Source organism: Geotrypetes seraphini, chromosome 7 (genome assembly GCF_902459505.1).
Source record: "Geotrypetes seraphini chromosome 7, aGeoSer1.1, whole genome shotgun sequence".
Classification (NCBI taxonomy): Eukaryota; Metazoa; Chordata; class Amphibia; order Gymnophiona; family Dermophiidae; genus Geotrypetes; species Geotrypetes seraphini.
The window spans coordinates 164491937-164515236 of NC_047090.1; the positions used below are offsets into that span (position 1 = coordinate 164491937).

The 23300-nt window shown below is 40.5% G+C and overlaps 1 protein-coding gene across 2 annotated transcripts in view; it reads right to left on the minus strand.

The window, feature by feature from the left end:
- Nucleotides 1-23300, minus strand: part of EML1 (EMAP like 1) — a 202633-nt gene that overhangs the window by 25540 nt on the left and 153793 nt on the right. For both annotated transcript variants that reach the window (XM_033951732.1, XM_033951734.1), the window contains 2 exons: nt 21409-21563; nt 5817-5942 (listed from right to left, as the gene is read on the minus strand). In XM_033951732.1, coding sequence (XP_033807623.1) covers nt 5817-5942; nt 21409-21563 — 281 coding nt within the window. The remainder of the gene's footprint in view (nt 1-5816; nt 5943-21408; nt 21564-23300) is intronic.

Below are 23300 nucleotides of genomic sequence, written 5' to 3' on the forward strand. Positions count from 1 at the left end.
TTGTGCATCATGGCACATGGATGCTCCTCAGCTGGTAGTCTGGCGCAATCCAAATGTGAATTCACAACTACATTGGTGGAGGAGTCCACTGCTTGCCCTGGATTGGTAGCATGGAATGTTGCTACTCTTTTGGGGTTTTGTCAGGTACTAGTGACCTGGATTGGCCACCATGAGGATGGGCTACTGGGCTAGATGGACCATTGGTCTGACCCAGTAAGGCTATTCTTATGTTCTTAACTAAATCAAAGGGTTGCGAGGCAGTAATTTGAAGTTGAAAATTAGATCATTAAAAATCCAAGATGGCCGCCACCAGAAAATTCACACCTAAAACGCCTCGTGGAGACTTCCTTGAAGTTCAAAAATGGACAATTTTGGTTTTTTTGGTATGGTAGACCTGACCTCTAGCCCCAGAAATGGCCAAAGCCCCTGTTTTCAGACCCACCCACCCCCATTCTCCCATAGGAAGTAATGGGGCTGTACTTACAGTCTCTATGGTGTCTGCCTATCAGCTCTGTCTGTGTAGCTGAAGTGAAAGGAAAGGATTTTCTGCCTCAATTTTTCTCCAAACAGCTCAATCTCCAGGATCTTTGGGATGCAGGTCAGACAGACCCCCGACTGAAACCTCCACTCCCACAAAATCTCTCCATGTGACTTGGGGTGGGAAAAAACAGCCTGCACCGATTCCTGGAGGGCTGTTGTACAGGGTGCATCCAGCCTGCACTTAAACCTTTGACAAAGTCAGAAGGCCAGCATGCTCTCAGGGGGACAGACCCCCGAGCTCCAAAGGCTGGCTCCACAAGTCCACTCAAAGCTTGCCCTGTGGAGCAGCAGTCCAGCATTGCAGAACTGTGTCCATTCCCAGGCAGGGAACTCTTGAAAGGGTTTCTAGGCACTAGGGTTACCGAAAAACAGACAAACTTTAAGCAAAAAAATAAAAATAAGAAAGGAAGCAGAGCAGATCAGAAAGACTTCTGCATGGTTCGCTTTCAGAAATGAAAACTGCAGGGGGCTCTGTATTCCTTTGCCAAATGGGAGGAGTAGAGGAGAGAAAAAGGTGTTGGATTTCTGCAACACCCAGTTTGTGGGTTGGAATGAAAGACCTGTTGTAATGATGTAATAGAATGCCCATTTATCTGTCATAACCACTAAGCTTCTACAGGCAAACAGAAAGAGATGAGTGATTTGCGCAAATCATGGTGAAGCAGAACATGAATTTTTAAGACAAGAGGAGCTTCAAATGATCTTACTTAGCAACAGTGGAATTTTCTCCAAAAGAGATGATTTATTTTTTAACCACAGAAAAAGAGGTTAGAAGAAACATGATCCGTAACCCTGCCTCACTCTTTATTCTATGACATGCATATTTTCTAGGAGTAAAAAGTCACCAAAAAAGCAGTCATATTGAACAAACAAGCTTTAAGTAATGAAATGAAATCTCTACACTTTGGGCCCCTTTTACAAAGCCGCAGTAGCGATTCCTGCATGGCAAATTCAATGCAGCCCATTCAGTTCTTATGGGCTACGTCACATTTGTTGCGCCGAGATTTGCTACTGGCACTTTGTAAAAGGATCCTTAATTTCTTTGATTCACCCCAGCACTATACTCCCCTCCACCACCACCCTTTTTTGAGGGATAAGTGCTGTAAGCAGCATACCTATATTTAACAGCAGATAGCAGGGGTGAATCTCTCTTGAAAATTTCCCTAATTATCTGGAGATTTAAAACCACAGATATTTTAGAACTTAGTTATATATCCTGAGAATTCAACATCTATCATATTTACATCATGCGAACAGGTAAAATCACCTTTACCAATTCAATTGATATAACAATCCCTTATGTATCTTCTACTAAGATCTTAGGAGTAATTTTGGACCCTATAACCATCCTATTAACTCCAGATTTCACAGGTAGTTAAACAATCATTTTTCAAATTATGTCTTATTACATCAATTCATTACTTTTTCCAGAAGTTCTTAACATACTGATACAATCACTGGCGATTCAGCAGATTAATTACTGTATCTCATCTATGTGGGAAAATACCAGAAGGATATCTGAAGGCTTCAAATAATTCAAAACATGGCTATTCAACTGATTTACAACTTACATAAATTTGATCATGTAGCCCCCTTCCTAAAAGAAGCACATTGGTTACCTATAACTTATCAAATTACTTACAGAATTCTCCTATGGCTTTTTAAAACATTAACTACAGGAGAACATCCACATCTTATGCGTTTATTAACTCCATATATACCATTGAGATCAGGAACTCAAAATTGTCTTTCAGTTCCAACATATCGAGAAATAGTTCAAAAACATATTAGAGCTGCTATTTTTCCAGTAATTGGTCCCAAACTTTGGAATTCTTGAGCACTATCTCTTAGATTATTGAATTCTTTGGAAAAATTTAATACTGATCTTAAAACATTTTTATTTGCAGATGCTTATAAAACATAATAGAAAATTTTTGTTAATAAAAAAAGAATTGTACGGCGGATTCAGCTGCACTGGAGGAGCTCTATAGAACACAAGATTACCAAATTGTACTTACCTTCCCTCTCTTTTACTATAAAAATTGTAGTTCTGTTATGGCAAACTCTGCTGGGCAATTTACTAAGTGTGTGGACTTTCTCTTTTGGCTATGTTCCACCCAGAGGTCTGTATTATTTATTATGCTAATGCTAGGAAACTGTTCCTAGGTCCCAAAAATCACCCTTCACCCCAAATATGACTAAAGGAAACCATAATGTAACAGAGTAATTGAATAAGTTTATAACTGGAGGTAAACAGATATCTTACGACGTCTGATCACATATCAAAACTTTTCCAATCAGCTAGCTCTTACCCTATGCTCCCCTAACTAAGGAAAACACTAGTTCCTCAATATTATAACTGTAACTACAGGCTATAAATTAAGTCAAAGAAATATACAGTATTACCCAAATGTCTCTCTCTGGAAAGGCCCAAACAGCAAGATGCTCTCAGAAGAAGGGAAAAAACAGAAGCCCCCCCTCTTCATCCACCTCTGAATAGTCTTGTATCCATAAAATTTATACCATGTGACCACATGAAAAATACCAAAGTTTCATGCATACATATCCTAGGGCACAAGTAATCATTGCACAGTCCTCTAAGGAGGGGGCAAAAATGCACAATACCAGTCACTCCCTTCCCTAGCATCCTTTTCCCAGAACCTCTTCCAGGCCTAGGTCATCATGCTCCTCCCATCTAGGCAGTCATGCCATTCAAATAGTCATATCTTCAGCCCTGTATTACTTCTTGCATGAATCAGCTGCTTTGGGTCCAACTTAGACATGTGATCATGCCAAAGAGTATCTACTATTCTAAAAAACAACTGATTTATGCCAAGCACAAGTCTGTCAGCCATCTTAGAGAGAGGCAACTTCCCTTGTCTTCCATTTTAAACTTAGCATCTATCTCACTACTCCTGTTATCCCCAATTCATAGAAATAAAATAATATCATTTTAAAATTTGTTCCTAACACTTTAACCTTTAACCTCAGATTCATGTATATGTGACTTGTTTGGAATTTGTTTGTTGGCTGTATTACTGAATTTTAGATTGTAAGCTGCCCAGGACTGCCAATGGTGTGGGATAGTAAGATTTTAATAAACTTGGCTTTAAATAGGCTAGAGTGAGCTTTGATGGCAACTCTGGTAGTTGGAACCTAAGGACACTGCCAGGCAGACTTCTACAGTCTATGGCTCAGAAATATTCAAGAAAACACACAATTTAATTTAATCATGAATTTATAATGTTCGTACCTACTGGGCCATTCAGGTCTTTATCTGCCATCATTTACTATGTTCATTTTTTTATATAAGTATTATTAGCAGCAGTCAGTTTCTACACATATAAAGTGCTTAAATAGATATGGAAAATCAAGAATCAGTGATGAAAAAAGTGGCTGAGATCATCATAGTCTATACTTCCCCTTGCCAGATACACTCAGCATAATTACACTCAACATTTTAGCATGTTAATTATTATGCTTATTTACACCTGGTTCAAAACCACAGAAGTGGAGAAGTTACAAATTTCATTTACATCTGTTCATAATGATCAAAAACAAGAGTATAAATTTGTGACATGTTTCAATTACTCTATGAGCCTGTTTCAGGAAAGACTCTTTCACTACAAGATGGACCCAGTTTACATGTGGGAATTTCAAAGAGGAGATAAATACCTTAATTGATGAGGAATTGAGAGAATGAAGGATTTGAGGCAACAATCTTGAAACCACCAATAAATTATTGGCTGTAATGTATTATTTCAATAAACAGGGATGCTTATCTCACATGCGTAGCAACACAATTAAATAGAACACACTATACATAACCAGATACCTCATTTGCACAAAAAATTTGCTTTAATCATCAAAACCTTGTACACAATAAACAGGTATTTGATTGAGTTTTTGTGAAGTGGTCTACAAAAGTTTTCCTTTGAAAAAACTGTTGACTTACAATTTCTTGGGTGTTAACCATTTGTTGAAATTATATACTATTAAAAACATCTTTGCTACCTCAGCTCCTTAATTGTCTGCATTCCATACTGAGCTGTTGAGGTTTCTTAATCCCTTATGATAATTTAGTCTGGAAATTAACTAGTCTCAATAATAAAGTCTGCAACTCACCACTGTATGTTACTGTGGCTGAAAAAGAGCCAATGTGGCAGTTTTTCACTATGTCCAAAGAATCGCCGACGTGACTAGTCTTAAAGGAATCACAGTTGCTGTAGCCAAGGCTCCTCAAGATTTATGATATACCTAAGAACATAGTAAGGACAGTTCTATAAACTGGCTCATCAGTCCAGGTGCTCCAATGCTGTGTGCTTAGCACCAAGATTCTGTTACAGAATGCTAGCGTAAGGTCAGCATTGGCAGGCCTATGTGCAGACAGGCTCCTCTTCCTTCATGTCAATGGCAGGCATAAGTTGGCATGCCTGGGTGCACACGACACTATACTTTATAGTAGAAAATGACACAGTGACAAAATTCATCACCGTTCCCGTCCCCACGGATAACCGCGGGAAATAATCCCATGTCATTTTCTAGTGTCTATTTCAACCTCAGTCCTTCTACACCAGCATTCTTCAAAGCAAAGCTTGCGGGACAGTGGTTGTGGCCATTCATACTCTGATTCTTCCCTCTCTCCTTAAAGAATGACTTGAAGATGGTTTCCCGCGGTTATCCGCGGGGACGAAGACAGTGATGATTTTTGTCACCATGTCATTCTCTACTTTATAGTATTTTGTAAACTACGTACCTAACTGGGAGACATAACCATGGCTCGCTCAAGTGTACCCCCCACCCCCTTGCAGTTAGGCACTGCCTTATAAAATAGCCTCTAATGCACACAGGCATTTTAACTGTCAATCTTATGGCACCTACCTCTAGGCGTCACTTTATAGAATTGCCCTTGGTATGCAGATTGAAATTGATTCATTCCTTTGATCCCCAAATGTTATTTTTCTTACAGTTTAGCAAGCTAGACCATGCTGTTCAGAAATTAGAATCAGCCTTTCCTTTAGAGCAGGGGTGTCCAACCTGTGGCCCCGTGAAGTATTTTGTGAGGCCCCGGTCGAAGGTGATGTAGTGTTTTCCTCTGCTGCCCCCGGGTGTTTACCGTCTTGCCGGCTCCCTCCTCTGTCTTGCTGCAGCATTTGTGCGGCCCCAGAAAAATTTTTTTGGGGCCAATGCGGCCCAGGGAAGCCAAAAGGTTGGACACCCCTGCTTTAGAGCATTTGAACTAGAACATTATGCAGCTGCTTAATGTTACAACATACCTGGGTAATTGGGTGAAAGTCACCTGACAGTGTGCCTTGTAGAACAAAATTTCTAGTTGTCCCAATTAGAACAACATCACCTTTTCCCTCTGCCACTGTCCTTATCGGCCCAAACTGCTCAGGAATCTGTAAAGGAAAAATAAATGTCCCAAACAGGAATAATCAACACTTTCTGTACACATAATCTACCTGCTTATACATACCTACGTAAAATATGTCATATATTTGTTCATATTATACCTTCTTATATATACATACACACACTGTATATATGCAGATGTTTGTGTTATTGGTCAGAGGCACTCATACAAATCTCTCTCTCTGTACAAACATTGAAAACTAATTAAATTTAACAGTGTTCTTCAGCTGCTACACATAAAGGAATAATCATTATTTCTTCCAGGGGAATTAATTTAACCTGTTTTTGTGTATGTAAAAATACATATGCGTTATTTTTATTCATTGTAAACCATTTTGATGCTCTGGTGTAACACATGCCAAATAAATAAGTGGGGGAAGGGGGAGAAGCTGCCAGAAACCTGTTTCTCCAGCCCAGTTCAGACCCCTGGTCTCCCAAAGCAATTCCACAGATGCCATTCAGTTCTATGGCAAGGACTAAATTTTGCAGCTACCAGTTAACCACAGAATTCCAGGAGACTCCAGGCCCCGGCTGTAAAGGTTAAAACCAGATACTGTGTTAATAGATACCTCAAGCTAAGGTCAGGCTATGGAATAAAACCAATGATTTTATAATAAGAACATCAGAACATCAAAGTTGCTATATTGTGACAGACCAAAGGTCCATCAAGCCCAGTATCCTGCTTCCAGCAGTGGCCTACCCAAATCACAAGTATCTTGCAAGATCCCAAAGAGTAAAACCGATTTTATGCTGTACCCATTGCCAAGTGGACTATTGCCAAAAGAAAAAAGGAAAACATTTTTTCCAAATCTGCTTAAGTTTGAGTATTTTGTTAAAACACTGTTCAAAACAGTAGAGCTCCACAAGGATCACTCTTAACGCTTGCTAGGCATGGCAACAGACTGGCTTGCATTAATATGAAAGTAGTATAACCACAATAATATGTGGCAATTCTTAGGATTTCGTTTACTGTCTGAATCTGTGCAGTCAGCAATCTGACCACAGTGGAAGCATTTGGGGAGTTGCTCTGAGAACAAATCCAGCAGAAAGGCTGAACTGCCTATGATCCGTTCTCCGTAGACAGCAGGATAAATTCAACACAGAAGCGCATGAAGGCATCCAACAGTGTTGGTATGGGCTCTCAGGTTTTTCTGGCATCCCCGGGAATTCTCACACAGCTGCAATACCCTATCCCCCTAACTTCCCCCCTATTACAGAGCTTACCAATCAGTTCTCCAAGATGAGGGGTGGGAATGTGTGTACGATTTGTGATTTGCAGTGCAGTTTGAGGAGTAACCTCATGACAAATAAGCAATTATACTTTCTCCATCAACTAGCAAGATGACTTCATAAATGAGGTGAAAGGAGTTGATAAATTGATTTTAAAAAGTCTTTGTACAAGGAAGAAGTGACATTACTGCCATTGCAGGTTGCATCTGAGAGAAGCTCTGACGAAGTTGCTCTAAATAATTTGCAAAACCCCAACAAATCATCACCTTCCCCATAGAGATCATTCACTATTAGGAGACACAACAATGTCCACATGGCCCAAATTAGACACCTACCACTTCATCCCAGGTAAAATGAAGCTGCAAAAGGAGATGAGCCCTAGTCTATTGCATGTGGGTAAGATGGTGGAGGAGGCCACAGAGACAGTGAGAGCAACGGGGACTGTCCTTCAAACATTTGGGAACATTCGGAGAAGGATCAAATTCACCACCAGAATCATTGAAGGACCTGTTACTGGATTTCAAACTGGAGATGCAATCAATGTAATACAACAAAGCAGGCAGAGGCTGATTTAAAACAAGCAATGGCGGAGCTCACTTGCTGCCAGGATGATGTAAAGGACTGCATGGATGGAATAACGGAGGACTGGTTAGATACGCAAAAGGAGTTGGAAGTGTTACAAAAAAGTGAAGCAAAATTATGGGAGAAACCTTGAGGACATTGAGAATCGCACCTGACAGTGTAACCTAAGAATCCAGGGAGTTCCGTAAATTGAATTTAGAGAAACTGGAGCCACTTCCTTTATCCCCAGAAGTGAGAAGGCAATGGGGAACTCAAGTTTCCTTTGAAATGGGCTAAGGTCTCATTTGTTTATTTGGGTATCCAATTAGTCATTCATACTCCCACACTGTATTGCCTTAATATATCCAAAATGATGCAAAAAAAAAAAAAAAAAAAGAGTAAAATGTTGGATGACCGTATCTCTGATAGGACGAATCAGTTTGGTACAGATGATGCTTTTTACCAAAATGGCTCTATTTGTTCCAGACTCTCCCCTTCAGATTATTTCTTAAAGATTTGTGGAAGCTCAGTCGTATGATTGTAGTTTTTTGTTGCGCATCTCCTTTTGTTGCGCATGGGTCCTTAAGCACATGGGCCGGGGTAAGAGGGCTTGGGCTCCCTTTTTCCCCCGATTGTAATCGGCGGGGCCAGGAGGGCTTGGGCTCTCTCCTGGCCAGATGTTGTTGGTGGGGGTCGTGGGTCTCCGGGGCAGGAGGCCTTGGGCTTCCTCCTGCCCCGATCGTTGTGTGTGGGGGGTGGATTCTGTAACCGGTGTTGTGTTTGACAGACACCGGTTACAGAATTCAGCTTTTAGGCGAAGGACTGGCTCCTCCTTCGCCTAAAAGCCCTTGTTATAGACATTTGGGGCTTAGGCTTTTTTTAGGTTGATTATAGGGTATGGGGTTCATAATAAAAAAAAAACCAACGTCTAAAAAGTGTCCTAAGTGGTTACTTGGACGATCAAAACTCAAATTTCAGATATTGTGCATATGCTGAAGTTGGTAAGCGTTTCCACATGTATTTTCTTCATCTAGTGAGAAATGCCTTCTTCAAGCATGTGGCTTTTTCCCCCCATCCACTTTCCTCTTTGGGTCATGAGCTTGGGTAGAGAGGCAAAAAACAGCCAGAATTATGAGGAAGGCCATCCCAGAGAACTTCAAGGGCCACTATTAACTCCTGGGCCTTGCATTGAAAAACACTGGCTTAGAGGCTGTTCCTTTTTTTGGCTTGTTTTATCTTTACTTGTACATAAAATGTCATTTGTTTCTTTGATATGCAACATGTGCTGTTATTTGGTTACCTCAAATTCTTTGCCTATGTTTGCAAATCTGTTGAAAATATAAGGTTTCAGCAAAGTCATACCCTTATGATATGTAGACTTTCAGGTTTTCCTGAGATTCTCACACAGACTGTGTGGTAAAGTAAGAAAATTTCCTATTTGTCTTTTCATATTGCTGCGTGCACAAAAGATAATTTGGTTGAACATTAATGTTTCAAAATGATCTGCTTTCTTAACTACAGAAAAGGCAGTAACTTTACATTACAATTCTGGCACTGGGATATTCTCAGACCAGATATTAGGGCCTGATGTGTTACAGAAGTGCCTGCAAAACAAATACAAAAATTATAACTGGCTTCAAAAAGTAGCTCTAGGTCCAATAGATGCTGGCATTGTGGTTTAGAAGCTGGGACATTAGATCATTTAATTTTTTTCTGTCCCTATATAAATGCCTTTTGGAAGTTAATTTGGTCCCAAATTAATTCATTGTTAGAATATCAAGTTGCCCTTTCATATGATACTATATTATTTGGTACATCTATGAGATTTAAAAGCCCAATTTCTGCAAATAATAATAAACTTTTATTAATATTGACAGGGGTTGCCATTCAACAGATTACTGGAAACTGGAAAGATTATACTAAACTTAATTATACCTTTTGGTGGAATTCAGTATGTCATATTTACAAAATGGAGAGGGTGCTTGCCATGCAACAAGGAAATTATCATAAGTTTAAAAAGATTTGGGGGCCATTGATTACTTATTCTAATGATCAGACATCTTAAACACCTTGGTATTAGATAAGATATAGGGGGTTGGGATTGGGAAAGATAATAATTGCTAATTGTGTTATTATTAATAAATGGGTGGGTGGGAAGGGATTCTTTTATATTTATATATTTTAAGGATTATAAGTAAGATTGTCAAGTGATTTGTTAAAAATTTTTCTGATTGATTATTATACACTTATTGTAAGATTTGAAAATGAATAAAGATTTTTTTTTAAAAAGTAGCTACTATATCAAAAGAAGCAAATTTATTATAGGTCCATAATTTAAAATGAAAGTCCATTCTTCAATTTAGAATAAGCCTTCAAAACATGAATTTTGTTTCCCTCTGTAGAGAATGAAGCTCCTCTCGAATGAGGAAAGACTAAAAAGTTACGGCTCTTCAGCTTGGAAAAGAGACGGCTGAGTGGAGATATGATTAAAATCTACAAAATCCCAAGTTGAGTAGAACGGGTACAAGTGGATTGATTTTTCACTCCGTCAAAAATTACAAAGACTAGGGAACACTCGAAGTTACAGGGAAATACTTTTCAAACCAATAGGAGGAAATATTTTTTCACTCAGATAATATTTAAGCTCTAGAACACGTTACCAGAGGTTGTGGTAAGAGTGGATAGCGGAGCTGGCTTTAAGGGGGGTTTGGACAATTTCCTGGAGGAAAAGTCCAGAGCCTGTTATTGAGGAAAAACATGGGGAAAGTCATTTCTTGCCCTGGATTGGTAGCAGAGGATGTTGCTACTCTTTGGGTTTTGACCAGGTACTAATGACCTGGATTGGCCACTGTGAGAACGGGCTTGTTGGACCTTTGGTCTGACCTAGTAAGGCCATTTTTATGTTCTTATATAGCACTTGTTTTGATACTGTCCTGGGACACTTGGAGAAAGAGTACTTGTGGATGAAGGCTCGTGACACAGAATCCCAGCATTGCTTCTGACCAAGAAAGGAGCAATGAGCAAGCCAAAGCACTGGTTTGTGTTGATTTCAGCCATATGGTGACTGGCTCTCCATTCACTCCACACCTGAACGAGCTTACTAGATTGTGGCTCTCCATTCACTCCACACTTGAATGAGCTTGCTAGGTTGTGTTTCTCTCCAGTTACAGAGATAATCTGTAGTTCTACACTACATAATGCTAGTCTGTGTATAACTCTGAAGGATAGATTTAAGAAAGATAGTAGCAATACAGAAGTCAAAAGGAGACATAGCAAATGTTACTAAATGTTACGCTATGTCTGCTACACAATGTTTGCCATTTCATGTCTACCATGCTAGGTTCTATCATGCTACGTGTCATACTAGGTTAGCCATGCTTGTAATACTATGTTTGCCATACTATCTTCTCATGCTATGTCTCACCATACCATGTTTGTCATATTATGTTTTACCATGCTTTGTTAACTATCTTTTTTACCATCTTTGTCAGACAATGTCCTACCATGCCCCATGTCTGCCATCACTTTGTATAAATATACTTTATTATGTATATAAACTTGTAAACCATTCTGAGCTCTTCTGGGAGGATGGAATATAAAACCAAATACATAAATATAAGTGACTCTCTGAAAGAGACTAAGACATGACATTGTTGAGAACAAACAATAAGCATATTAACCCTTTCAGGACCAAGGGACATATTTGTCCCATAACTTTAAAATCCTATAAATTTTGATTGGGATAGTCTACAGTTCTAAATTTGATATGTACGGATTCCATATGATACTACCTTTATGTAAACAAACTGGTTCCGACATTCATTCATTAGCGTCGTTGCTAGATTGACGAGAAGATTCACTTGCCACACTGTCCATAAGCCAGAAGTGTGATTTTTTTAAAATAAAAATAATGATATTTCACAAAAAAAATCAATTTTTTGGCATCTGCAAGCCCTTTTTACCATAAAAATGTCGTCAAAACCACAAAAATTGGCCTACGAACCTTATGGTCCTGAAAGGGTTAACCTTGGTTAAGGGTACTTATTGCACTAATGTTTAGCATAGGAGCGCCAAACTCAGTCCTCGAGAGCCTCAATCTAATCATGTTTTCATGATTTCGCCAATGAATGTGCACGCACTGCCTCTAATTGTATGCAATTAGATCTCATGCATATTCATTGTAGAAATCCTGAAAACCCAATTTGGCATGGGCTGTGGTTGTTCACTCCTGGTTTAGCTCATTTACTGAATCCCAAGCCATACATGTCACCACATGCCACTACTTCACAGCACATTTACTCACTCCTCCATGTGAGAAGGAATCAGAACATAAGAACAGCCTTACTGGTTCAGCCCAGTAGCCCATTCTCATGGTGGCCAATCCAGGTCCCTAGTACTTGACTAAAACCCAAGGAGTAACAACAGTCCATACTACCGATCCAGGGCAAGCAGTGGCTTCCCCCATGTCTTTTTCAATAACACAATATGGACTTTTCCTCCAGGAATTTGTCCAAATCTTTCTTAAAACCAGCTACGCTATCCGTTCTTAACATAACCTCTGGCAGAGCTTAACTATTCTCTGAATGAAAAATTTTTTCCTCCTGTTGTTTTTAAAAGTATTTTCCTGTAACTTCATCGAGTGTCCCCTAATCTTTGTAATTCTTGACAGAGTGAAAAATCGATCCACTTGTACCCGTTCTACTCCACTCAGGATATCTCCCCTCAGACGTCTCTTTTCAGAGTTGAAGAGCCCTAATCTTTTTTATTTTTCCTCAGATGAGAGGAGAGGGAGCCATGCCAGACTAGGAGCTGAATAAATAAGGGGAGAAATGTTAGACCAAGAGAGAAGGGTGAGAAAGTTTTGGACCTGGCAGGAAACTCAAGGGCCAGGGATTTCAGCTCCCTCTATCTCCGACACCCTGGGCCAGAGCCTCACCTGGTCCAATGGGTGAGCCAGTCCTGCTCTCTACATATCTCTTTAATGGAAAGTTCCTTTCATTACAGTAATTTTGTGTTATATTTCTATTCTACTGATATTACTTATTTATCTAACACTGAATGCTCAACTCTGTTTACATTGTTTGTGTGTTATGCTGCCACCTGCTGACTTTTTCAAGAAACTCCATCCACATTCACTGATATGAGCACTTGTTTTCCTGATGGGCAAATGAACCTTCAAAAGAAGGCAGAGAACTATGGGAATTTCTTCCTGTGAACAGGAGAACAGGAGAAATCACCTTCTCACAATGAAGAAACCAAAACAAGACAGTGAAGGCGACCTCTGGGTGCTGCAATACTTTATTCATTCAAATAGGGACTAGAGAGAAAACTTGAGGTTGCAGGGAGGAACACTTAGCAGTAATATTAGGAAATTATTTTTCACGGAGAGTGGTGGATGGCTGGAATGCCCTCCTGAAGGAGGATCTCTAATTAGAAAACAAACAAATGATATAAATTAAAGAACTAAACCCATTATTTGAAAAACTTGTATGCATATGTGGTGATTCAGGTAGGATGGGCTGGGGAGGGAATCGATGGGAACTCCACTAACTTGGAACATGAGGACGTTACTGCCAGACTAGAGAATGACACGGTAGATGTTATCTGCGGCTAGCCGCAAGTAGCCGCGGATAACCTGCCAAAGCAGTGGAGGGGGGAAAGGTGCTCACCGCAGGTACAGGGACAAGGCCATCCATCGCCCTGTGGAGTGGTGAATGGCTTTGTCCCCACAGTTAAGGGAGGGAACGCGTGCGGTCCCCTCCCTTCTTCCTACCTACCCACCCAAATCTATCTATCTCCCTCCCTCCCTCCCCCTTACCTTCGCGGCGTGTTTTAAGGTTGCAGACTTGTTGAAAGCCGCCAGAGCGAAAGTGCAGTCGTGTGCATGTGTGGGCAGAAACTTCTCCTCTGATGCAACTTCTGGTTGCGTCACAGGAGAAGCTTCCGCCCACACACGCACGTGACTGCACAAACACTCCGGCGGCTTTTAACAAGTGTGAAACCTTAAAACGCGCCGAGAAGGTAAGGAAGAGGGAGAGAGATGCACGGACCACGCAGGGGTGCTGAAGGGCAGTGAGGTGGCGAGAGGGAAGGATGAATGCTGCGGAGACAGGGTGGTGAAGGGGATGGTGGTCCGGTGACAGGGCCCCATGTCATTCTCTAGGACAGACTTTACGGTAGATATCCTGCAAATAACAGGATGGTTGGATAGGCTGGAGTGAGCTTGGACAGCAACTTCAGCAGTTGGACTTTAGTCTATGACCCAGAAATATCAAGGAAGAGACAAGTTAACGTAATCATATTTTTCTAATAAGAATAACTAATGGGCAGACTAGATAGATCGTTCAGGTCTTTATCTGCCATCATTTACTATGTTAGTATACAAGGCAACCTTGTCCATGGTAACTAGCAAGATATTGTCTAATGCATCCTTGAATGATTCTAATAAATTTAACATTAAGGAAGAATCTTGAACATATGACTCAATCTGTGGAATCAATGGCCTTAGAAAGAAGTCAAGGGACTTTGACAATGGTTCTAATACTAAGCTGTTACCTGAAATGATCGGGCAATCAGGTAGGTCTGTGATAGGTTTGTGAATCTTTGGTAGTATGTAGATAATTGGGGTGACTGGATTCTTCACAGTTAAAAATTCACCTTCCCTAGAGATAATGTATCCTGCATCAAGAGAAATGGAAAAGTTTGTGGCCATTCAGAAGGGATATTATAAAAAATTTATGGAAGTTTGGGAACCATTAACTAAATATTGTAAGGATTGATTTATTTATGTAAATGAGGAAAACATACACATCCGGGGAAGGGGATATGTTTTGTCACTGATTAAGAGGTATGGATAGGTTGTTTACAGGTATTTTTTATGAGTTGTTGTTCAATTGGGGAAAGGGGTAGGGGGAAATAAGTCTTGTCATTATTTCTATTAAGTTTATTGTGCTGGAATGTTAATATTTTATGTAAATGCATCATCTCTTGTGCACAATTGTAGTTTTGAAAATGAATAAAGAATTTAATGATCATGGAGTCACTATCTTTCTGAAAATCTTCAGTGGAATCATTTTCCATTCTGACATAATACACTCGATTTTAAATGGTTACAAAATCAAAACTTATTGGAATATGTTTATAAATAAGATGACAGCAAATACAAGTTCCAAAAAGCACGGTTAGCAAGATCTTACACAATCGCTTGCACTTTCACCCTTATAAGCTGCAATTGGTGCAGATGTTACAACCTTCAGACAATGCAACGCGACAAAATGACCAGGTGTTCCTCAAGTGGCCCCCGAGATCACCAGACATTACCTTTTGTGACTTTTTCCTTTCCACTACCCACAACTATGGATGATCTGCAGGAACGCATCACTGAAGCTATAAATGCAATCACACCGGATATGCTTCGGAGAGACTGGTCTGAACTCGATTATTGTATCGAAATTTGCCGAGTAACAGGTGGGGGCGCACATCGAGTGTATGTAATCAACAGATACCATATGAAACTTTATGAGTTGATAAAACTGTAGTCTCAAAGGTGAAAGAATATTCCAATTGGTTTTGTAACCATTTAAAATCAAGGAGTGTTTTTGTTGGCACCCTGTATATTTGTCATTTGATTTCTTCAATAAGAACATAAGAACATAAGAAGTTGCCTCCACTGGGTCAGACCGAGGTCCATCTCGCCCAGCGGTCCGCTCCCGCGGCGGCCCATCAGGTCTGCGACCTGTGAAGTGGTTTCTGACCACTTCTATAACCTACCTCAAGTTATATCTGTACCCCTCTATCCCCTTACCCTCCAGGAACCTATCCAAACCCTCCTTGAACCCCTGTACAGAGTTCTGGCCTATCACATTCTCCGGAAGTGCGTTCCATGTGTCCACCACCCTCTGGGTAAAAAAGAACTTCCTAGCATTTGTTCTAAACCTGTCCCCTTTCAATTTCGCCGAGTGACCCCTAGTGCTTGTGGCTCCCCACAGTTTGAAGAATCTGTCCTTATTCACTTTCTCTAAGCCCTTTAGGATTTTGAAGGTTTCTATCATGTCCCCTCTAAGTCTCCTCTTCTCCCGGGAGAACAGCCCCAGCATTTTTAACCTGTCAGCGTATGAAAAATTTTCCATACCTTTTATCAGTTTAGTCGCCCTCCTCTGCACTCCCTCGAGTATCGCCATGTCCTTCTTGAGGTACGGCGACCAGTATTGAACACAGTACTCCAGGTGCGGGCGCACCATTGCGCGATACAGCGGCATGATGACTTCCTTCGTCCTGGTTGTAATACCCTTTTTGATGATGCCCAGCATTCTGTTTGCTTTCTTTGAGGCTGTCGCACATTGCGCCGATGGTTTCAGTGATGTGTCGACCATCACCCCCAGGTCCCTTTCAAGGTTACTCACCCCTAGCAGTGTTCCCCCCATTTTGTAGCTGAACATCGGGTTCTTTTTCCCTAAATGCATGACCTTGCATTTCTCTACGTTAAAACTCATTTGCCACATTTTTGCCCAGTCTTCCAGTCTCGTTAGGTCCCTTTGCAGGTCTTCACAGTCTTCCGTGTTTCTAACCCTGCTGCAGAGTTTGGTGTCATCAGCAAATTTGATAACCTCACATTTTGTCCCTGCCTCCAGATCGTTAATAAATATATTGAACAGTAGAGGTCCCAGCACCGACCCCTGTGGAGCTCCTCTCGTGACCCATTGCCAGTCTGAGTATTGGCCTTTTACTCTAACTCTCTGTTTCCTGCCTGCCAACCAGTGTTTGATCCATCGGTAGATATCCCCTTGCACCCCATGGTTCCACAGCTTTTTAAGTAGCCGCTCGTGAGGTACCTTGTCGAAGGCTTTTTGGAAGTCAAGGTAAATGATGTCTATGGATTCCCCCTTATCCATCTGGCTGTTTATTCCCTCAAAGAAGTACAGCAAGTTCGTGAGGCATGACCTACCCTTGCAGAAGCCATGCTGGCTCGCCTTCAGTTGTCCATTGTTTTCTATGTGTTCGCAGATTGTGTCCTTTACCATTGCTTCCATCATCTTCCCTGGAACCGAGGTCAAGCTCACAGGCCTGTAGTTTCCCGGGTCACCCCTTGATCCCTTCTTAAAGATGGGTGTGACATTTGCTATTTTCCAGTCCTCTGGGATCTCCCCAGTTTTTAGGGAGAGGTTACATATTTGGCGAAGTGTCTCTGCTATTTCGTTTCTCAGTTCTTTTAGTACCCTTGGGTGGATGCCGTCCGGGCCCGGTGATTTGTCGCTCTTTAGTCTGTCTATCTGTCTGAGGACATCCTCTTTGTTTACTTCTAGTTGTACCAGCCTTTCATCGTGTTCTCCATTTATAATCACCTCGGGTTCCGGAATATTGGATGTGTCCTCTCTGGTGAAGACTGACGAGAAGAATTTGTTTAACCTGTCAGCTATCTCTTTTTCCTCCTTTATCGCTCCTTTCTTATAGTCTAAAATAACTATCCCACCACCCTTATCTGCAGGTTTTATTACTGTATTGGTGTTTTGAGCTAGTCTGTTCACTGCTATACATTCATCTTTACTTAAATTATAGAATGCTTTTTTTCTGGTTGTTATTTTCTAAAAACTTGACACATCTAAGGACACATTTGTAGAAAGACTCAATGAGGGGGTCAGGTGGAGGCATCCATCTCGATTCACGTTTCATCATGGAAATGTCATGATTTTCTGTTAAACTAAACTTTAAGCTTATATACGGCATCTTCTCTTTAAATATAGAGCTTGACATGGTTTGCAAAAGTTAAAAGTGAAGTACAGTAGGAGTTGGTGGTAGGGGGAAGCAGAAATTTACATTTTTGAAAATAGCCAAGTTTTTAGGCGTCTACAGAATAGTTGGAAAGAACCCAGCTTGTGCAGGGAAATTATTCCAGAGCTCTGTAATTTTGAAGTGAAGAGATTTCTCTAGTTTTCCAATGGAGGTAACACCTTTCAGTGAGGGAAAGGATAATTTGAGCTTTTGGATAGATCTGGTGATGTCAGGTCTTGCAGCATTCCAAGATAGAAGAAGTAAAGGGGGAAGAATGCCAAGCAGGATCTTGAAAGTTAGACAGGCACATTTAAAGTAGATCCTGGAAATTACTGGGAGCCAGTGGAGTTTGGAATGGGAACAAATGAAAGACCTTTCCGTAGGACCTGTATCTCAACATCTGACAAACTGGTTTGTGAAAGATTGAAAACTGGAATTTCATTCATCATATTATTATTATTTAAACCATGGGGTATGGATGACTCCTTATTCTTCCCCTTCCTCTGGTAGGATAAAAGTTCCTTGTCCTGAACTGATGCAATATGTCGATTTCTATATATGATGGTTGTCGATTGTAATTTGAATGTTTGATCCTTTGCTGATCTTCTGGCCATAGCTCCTATAAAAAAAAAAATCTTCAGATGGTTCATCGATTTCTGCTGCTAGTAATCCTGTGAATCAGATTCTCCAGTTTGGGGCTAGAACTCTGAAGGCTTTACAGCTCAGCCCGACTTGCCTGTCTCTCCAGATCTGAGGAAGAAGGGGCTACCTGCGAAAGCTAATCATAAACTACATGAAGGGCCTATTTTACAAAGCTGCGCTAGCAGCTGCTGCGCGGTAACGGCCCCGAAGCCCATAGAGATTTAAATGGCTTCGGGGCTGTTGCTGCGCGGCTTTGTAAAACAGGCTGCAAGTGCGTCAAATAAAAAAAAATTACTTTTTTTTTTTTCCATTTCTACATATTACCTTGAAGAGTGGACCAACATGGCCACCGTTCCATTTCACTGCAGAAGGTTTACAAATGTATCTGTATGATATTAGCAAAGTAGTATTAGAGGAAAAGGAGAATAGGTCAGTTATATTTCTCCAGTTGGATAGAGCAGGAGTTAAAAGGGGGAGCGGCAATGTCTGATATCAGGCTAATCAAGTGCCAAGTCATCCCACTAGCCAACGAGGGAGTAGTAAATCAAGAGTAAATTAGGATTTAGGGGTTCATACAAATCCTGGAAGAAATATTTTTAGATCAATTTTGGACTTCTGGAAAGATGTTTCCAGTCTTAGGTAAGATGGAAAGGGTGTTTCCATAAATGTTATGAACAGGCTTTGTTGTGAGGTTCTGAGCTCCCTGGGAGAGAAGCAGGGAATCAGCAGTTACTAGAGAAATAAGGACAGATCATTGTAATAGTTAAAAGTTGGAATGTCATTATATGAGAAGTAAAGGAATCACATGGTCAAATTTTTTCATTCCTGTAATGAGTTTCACAGCTATGTTTTGGATACTTTTTAGGTGTATAATCTCAACTGTCTTAAGTCCTTGAAACAGGGCATTGCAATAAGCAACAGCTGTAATGACCAACAAGTGAAGTGAGTATTTATGAAACATACATGTGGGTCTACAGAAAGAAACATTTGCTAACCTTTCCAGCCCACTTCCTGCAACAGCATTGATGCAGATATCAACAACCAACCAGTGCTTAGCAGCAGAAACAGCCTTTTCCAGGGTCGACAGAGATTGTGTTTCTCTCACATTTTTCAGCCCCTATTGACATATGCAAACAAATCCCCCTAATAATTCTCTGAACAGGACCCCAATGGGCAAACCCTTGTTTAGTAAACTGTTCCCATCTATATTCTTGTTCTTACCAAAAGCAAATTGAGTTGGAGTTGTGGAAAAGTTAGTTTTGGACATTCAAATGTATGCAAACATTATTTTTTTAAAATAACTTTGTACATATATGCATAGTTCCCTTGAGGTTATTTTCAATACCTAAGTGTAATTTTGATTTCAAAATCAGGCAGAAGCCAGCTTATGGAAAGTTAGGTGCATACATTTTGCTAATGTGGGCAGTTATGATTATTTTTATTAGATTTATTAATTGCCTTTTCATGAAAAGTTATAAAATTACTTCCTAATTTTTTCATTTGATTCTCTCCAAACACTTATGGCCATATTCTATAGGAGGGGCCTTAGGCACCTGGGCCAATCAGGGCCTTAGGGCCCCCCTGGTTCATCCCATGATGCACCGGGAAGAAGGCCTGCCATTCTGAAGAGGAGGGCCTGCCAGCCTTTCTGTTAAAGGTATGGGGGGGTGGGGGGGGAGTGCCAGCAGAAGGGAGTGGGCATCCCTTCTTCCAGGGATTATTTAGGGGCTTGCGGCAGGAGGGATTGGACATCCCTCCTGCCGTGGACACTATGGGGGAAGTTCGGGGGTGGTGTCAGCAGGGAATGGGCATTCGGTGGGGTTCGGAGATTCCCTGCCACTGCCGCTCAGCAGGTGTCTGTGATATAGATGCAGGTTAGAGAATCGGGATGGTTAGGAGGGGTTAGGGGTTTGTCTGTTAGGACAGACACGATTCTTTATAGCAGGGATGCCTAAGTCCGGTCCTCGAGATCTACTGGCAGGCCAGGTTTTCAGGATATCCACAATCAACATGCATGAGAGAGATTTGCATACTAAGAAGGCAGTGCAGGCAAGTCTCTCTCATGCAAATTCATTGTGGATATCCTGAAAACCTGGCCTGCTAGTAGATCTCGAGGACTGGACTTGGGCAGCCCTGCTTTATAGGATGCCCATGCGTGAATCTCAAAAGCTGCTTAAGTGGCTGCTGAGACTGGGTGTCCTATACAGAATAAGGCCCTTAGTGCCAAATATTCAGCGCTATTTAGCTGACCGGGAATGGCTCCTAGCTGACTAAATAGCACATAGCCGGCTATCCCACGATATTCAGTCAGAGATAGACAGCTATCTCCCGCTGAATATATGGCTTCATGGATTGGCTGGTAACTGACTATATCATGTGACATAACCGGTCACTGCCAATATTAAGCAACTCGTTGGCTAAGTTTGCCAGACAGACAGAGCTGCCTAAAATGGTGGCCTATTTTTGGCCGTTGGGACTTAACCCAGTAGCCACTGAATACTGACCTCTGACCTAGCCAACTATGTCTCAAGCGGGCCACAAACAGACTGGAAACTCAATGCCGGTCACCGGATACAGCACTGGCATTGAATTTCTGGGTTTGCCTCATACCGCAGGAAATCACCGGTGATCTCCAGTGGTCTTAATATTGGGAGGATTACTTACTGGTCTTGTCCGTCTGTCTTTACTAGACTGTAAGCACCAAACAGCAGCGACTGTCACGCATGAGATTCTTGCAGTACTTTATAAATAGTAGCAGTAATGTTTTTCCTTATTCCTGAATAGTATCTTATTTTCTCACGGACCTCAGTGGTACCGTCTGCATGCCACTAGACTTTTAGAACATGCAGAACAATGGCACCCCTAATCGTCATTGGTCCCTTATACTTTTTATCATTTTTCATAAATAGTTTATTTATAATTTATATTTTAAATATATCGGTACTTATCTTTAGCTACGCGGGTAGCTATAAATAAACTATTTATGAAAAATGGTAAAAAGTATAAGGGACCAATGACGATTAGGGGTGCCATTGTTCTGCATGTTCTAAAAGTCTAGTGGAATGCAGACGGTACCACTGAGGTCCGTGAGAAAATAAGATACTATTCTGAAAACGTTTTGGGACCTCCCACTTTATGTGTTGAATAGAGTGTATTTGGGAAGGTCTGAAGAGTTTTTTTAGCCACTGTTGAATTTTTCCTTATTCCTGCCAGAGAAAACCAAAGAAAAAACTACAAAAGGCTTCCAATCACCTCTGTTACATGCAGCTTTTGAAAATTCCCCTTCCATGCGATTAGTTTTCTGTCTTTTCCTCCTCCTGACACCAGTGTTCCATCTCGTAACATACAGAGGGCAAATATGCCCCCATCATGGGCTCCTTGAATTGCACAACTTATTCTATTTGTGCCTAAAAGCAAATACAAAAACAAATCATGTTATGGAAATCTGTATCCAACTTGCTTTATTCATGCTTCTCCATATGGAAATAATCTATATTTTGTGACCATTTGATCATAAAGCTATTAAGTCAAAGCAGAAAATCAGGAGTCAGAGCTAATGCACATACTGTGGTGAACACTCTTTCAGTGGAAAAGTCCAAAGGAGGCCAAAGCTAGATATTATTGTGACTTTTAAAAATGGAAAATGTGTGTCAGCTGCAATTTTCAGTGGAAGTCAAAAACAGCATACTGAAATTTGTTCACTGAGAAGGGAGCATTTCTATCTATGCTTCACTATTCCTATGCTTCACTATTCACTATTGCCATTCATTTCTTGGAGATTATAAAGCAATGATGTAACACCTGGAGGGGCAGTTTCAAAACAAACGTCTAAGTCCAATTTGGATGCATGGCACTTGACGTCCAAAGTCAGCAGTAAGTCTTAGTCATATCTTAGCCTTTTGGAACTCAATCTGGGATCATGTAGCGTTATCTTATGATACTGTGATATTTGGAATGTCTATGAGAAAAAAGAGTCAGATAACTTCGTCTAATAATAAACTTTTAATGATCATGACGGGAGTTGCCATCCAACATATTACTAATAATTGGAAAGATTATAGGAGGCTTAATTTTAATTTTTGGTGGAATTCATTATGTCACATATATAGAATGGAAAGATCATTAGCGGTACAGAAAGGAAATTATAAAAATTTTATTAAAATATGGGAGCCATTAACATCTTTTTGTCATGATTAAATGTCATTTTTCTATTAATTATACACCACTTAGTATTGGGTGGGGGGAGGGTTTCAAGTATATGATCTTATAATGATTTATGGGCTTTGAGGAAGGGTGTGTGGGGGGGTTACATTTGTATTTATAGGTTATAATGATAAGATGTTCAAGTGGTTAAATTAATTGTGTTTATTATGAATTTTTGTACACTTGATGAAAGTTCAAAAATGAATAAAGAATTAAAAACAAAGTCAGCAGTAAGAAAATGCCTATTTTTGAAAGGCAAACCACCATACATCGAGAAATAATTTTTTTTTAATCAGACCGCCAGAATGTCTATCTTTATACCACATTTTCAACAAAAATTTTGACCAAGTACCATATGCCCAGAACAAGACCATTTGAATGTGGGAGGGGCCAGTCCTTTAATGGACTGGCCACCCAGACATGGCAACAGAGCAATGGGGCACCTTAGAGGGCACTGCTGTGAACTTTACCTAAAGGATGCCAGATAAACATCTCACCAGAACTCCCTTATAGGTTATAGTGAGCCTCCTCAAACACCCCCAAAACCCACTAGACCCACCTGACTACAACCCAGATAGCCCTTATGGCTGCAGGTGGCACCTATATGGCAGTAGAGTAGGGTTTTGCCATTTATTCTTTCAGTAGCATTTTGCTATGTTGATTCAATTGGATTGTGCTAATTTCATCTCTGTCTGTCTGAATAAATACTATCTGAAAAGATTGCAACTTATTCACAATACTGTGGAAAAATTGATATTTGGTAAGCACAAATACGATCATGTGACCCCTTTACTTAGGGCACTTCATTGGCTTCCTGTGTTTTGGAGCATTCAATTCAAATGTATTTGTGTGATTTTTAAAATTTTGTATGGGATTTTCTCCCTCTTAATTCCTTTCCTTTTCAATTCTTGTTTTACCATCTCATTCAAGAAATACTCAGA